This window comes from Rattus norvegicus, chromosome 5, assembly GCF_036323735.1.
Source record: "Rattus norvegicus strain BN/NHsdMcwi chromosome 5, GRCr8, whole genome shotgun sequence".
Lineage (NCBI taxonomy): Eukaryota > Metazoa > Chordata > Mammalia > Rodentia > Muridae > Rattus > Rattus norvegicus.
This window is the reverse complement of record NC_086023.1, coordinates 8,185,062-8,187,500: the sequence shown is the minus strand read 5'-3', so window position 1 is coordinate 8,187,500 and position 2,439 is coordinate 8,185,062. Positions and strand designations below refer to the sequence as shown.

General features: G+C 55.4%; 1 protein-coding gene across 1 annotated transcript in view; it reads right to left on the bottom strand.

The window, feature by feature from the left end:
- The window catches only part of Sbspon (somatomedin B and thrombospondin, type 1 domain containing), a 30,573-nt gene extending 29,076 nt beyond the window's left edge, over positions 1-1,497 (bottom strand). Inside the window, exon 1 of the mRNA NM_001399482.1 lies at positions 1,217-1,497. Coding sequence (NP_001386411.1) covers positions 1,217-1,430 — 214 coding nt within the window. The 5' untranslated portion in view covers positions 1,431-1,497. The remainder of the gene's footprint in view (positions 1-1,216) is intronic.
- Positions 1,498-2,439: the final 942 nt, after the last annotated feature.

Below are 2,439 nucleotides of genomic sequence, written 5' to 3'. Positions count from 1 at the left end.
GTGTCGCACGCACGCACGCACGCATGCACCATCCGTGTGCTGGCTACACACCAGGACTACAGGACTCCATGATTAATACGTAGGCAAACCCCTCAAGAACGAGCGGTTTGGCAAGACCCAGGGAGACGAAGCTGAGACACCCAGTTTAAGGTGCTGTCAGGGGTGGGAACACATGGCTCAGAATCACTTCATTTTCTGACTAACTGACTTTTCCAGCTGCCTTTAGTCTCAGGCAAGATGCCCTGGAAAGGGGTGGGGGCAGCTATCAAAGGAACATCCTCGCCACAGGTAAATGATTAGTCCCAGTCAGTAAATCTTGTAGTTTTTCATCTGTGCCCTGCCACGGTGTCAGGCCTGGGTGACTGATGTGCCTCTGGCTCCTGAGGTGTGGCACGGCCCTCGGGTCCTCTCCTCTTCACTGCCTAGGACTCGTGTGGGGAACGGTGAGTTCAGGCCCTACCATATGTACGGCTTTGGGGCTGATCTGATTAGCAAGAGGCAGAGCTGCTTCGGTTTCCAGGGCTGACTTCTTGGGCACGCTTGGTTTTCAGGACTGTGTTTCTTATTTCTTCCTTTACCTTTAAATTCAATTGAACCAGCGTAGACTGAACCTAAAGAACTGTGAGATGCTATGAGAATGTTAAATAAGAAAAGGCCTCACTCTGAAGGAAAGCTGGCCGGAGTCAACACTACAGAGACTCTAGGAAGGAAAGTATCCTAAAGATGGCTCCAGGAGCACAGGAAACCTCACGGGAAGCAGCTGTAGTCAGTGTTGGAGCCCACCACAGAACACTTCAGACCTCTGAGAACTTGGAGGCCCCTTGGGCAAGCGTGGTACAAAGTGGGAAAGTCTCACCTTTCTGCCCTTGTCACTTCTCTATTCCCAAACTTTATCTATGAGGTTGACAGAATGAGTGTGGTGAAGGCTGGTCCAGGGACACACCCCTGACAACTGTCAGCACCATCCTTCCAGGCCCCAGGTGACTCTATGTGGCTGGAGTTCTTGAGTCACAGAATGCAAATTAGAGGTGACCCCACAGATATTGGGGGTGCTTCGGGACGTTGGATGAAGAGGACTGGGAAGCCTGGGATTGAGCGGGGCGGGGGTTGAAGTAGGTGGGTATTGGGAATGGGAAGGCTGATACTGGCCTGACCTAGAAGGGACCAAATGATTCCTGGCTTCCTAGTGCTCCCCTCCCCGGGCTCAGTCACGCACCTGGGCACGCCCTGTCATAGTCGAAGCAGCAGTCCCCGGTGAGACGGCAGGCTTGATCGCAGAAGCAAGTTCCATAGACTCTGTCCAGTCTCCAGCCACGGGCGAAGCAGGCTGGGTCCCGACCAGGACAGCAGCGGCCCGCCTCTGCGCAGCCAGCCAGGGCCCCGGGCCACAGCCGCGCCAGAGCGCACAGCACCATCCACAGGGTCCTCATGGCCAGAGCTGCGGCCACACCTGCGAGCCAACCCAGCCAGAGCCTCGGGCGAGCGCTCTGCTCCTCCGACAGCCGCAGCCCCCGCCCTCGGCCCTCCGCCCTTCCGCACCGCCCCCTGGCTGCCCTGGCTGCGCGCCCGCCCGGCGGGCTCTGGGCCGGTGGCGCTGGGCGGGTGGCGCTGGGCGGGTGGCACTGGGGCCAAGGTGGGACGCGCCTCTCCTCCCGGCCACCAGTCCGCCCCAGACTGCCCCGGACCGCCGCAAAGCAGGTGCTTGCACAGCCTGACCCCGCGGCTACTTTGCCCAGGCTCCAAACTCTGCCTCCTTAGGTCTGGGGACAGGGTAGCCTGTGCCTGTTTGCACCTGGAAAGTCGTCCGAAAAACGGAGCCCCTGTGCACCTGGGCGACCCCTGGTCGCCCCAGCTCGCTCTAGAAAGCTCTCGGAGGCTTTTTCCAACGACTTCCCCAACTCTCCTAGGCCCTGTTGGGCACAGAGGAGCCAGAAGTAACTTTCCGCAACATTTTATAGTGGCTTTTTCCTCACTCAGAAAAATACTACTTTGCTTCACTTAAGGGACAAAGTAATGAATATGAAGGAACTGATAAAGTGGAAACTGTGCCCTGTATTCTGTTAAAGCCAGTTCCCCAAAGAGAACCCCACCCATAATGTTGTTTTTTTAAAAACACTTTAAGGTGTTAGCCTAACTTTTTTTTTTTTTTCTTTTTCGGTTCTTTTTTTTTTTTTCCGGAGACTGGGGACCGAACCCAGGGCCTTGCGCTTCCCAGGCAAGCGCTCTACCACTGAGCTAAATCCCCAACCCCCGTTAGCCTAACTTTTGAGGGTTTATTTGCTTGCATGTCTCTTGTTTGTTATTGTGTTCTTGCCACGCTGAGGATGGAAACTAGATCCTGACCAACGCAAGCTCTCCTATGAAGCTACACCCGACCCGCAACTGTTTGTTTGCTTGCTTGTTGAGATGGAGGACTTACTACTTATCTATGGCTGACCT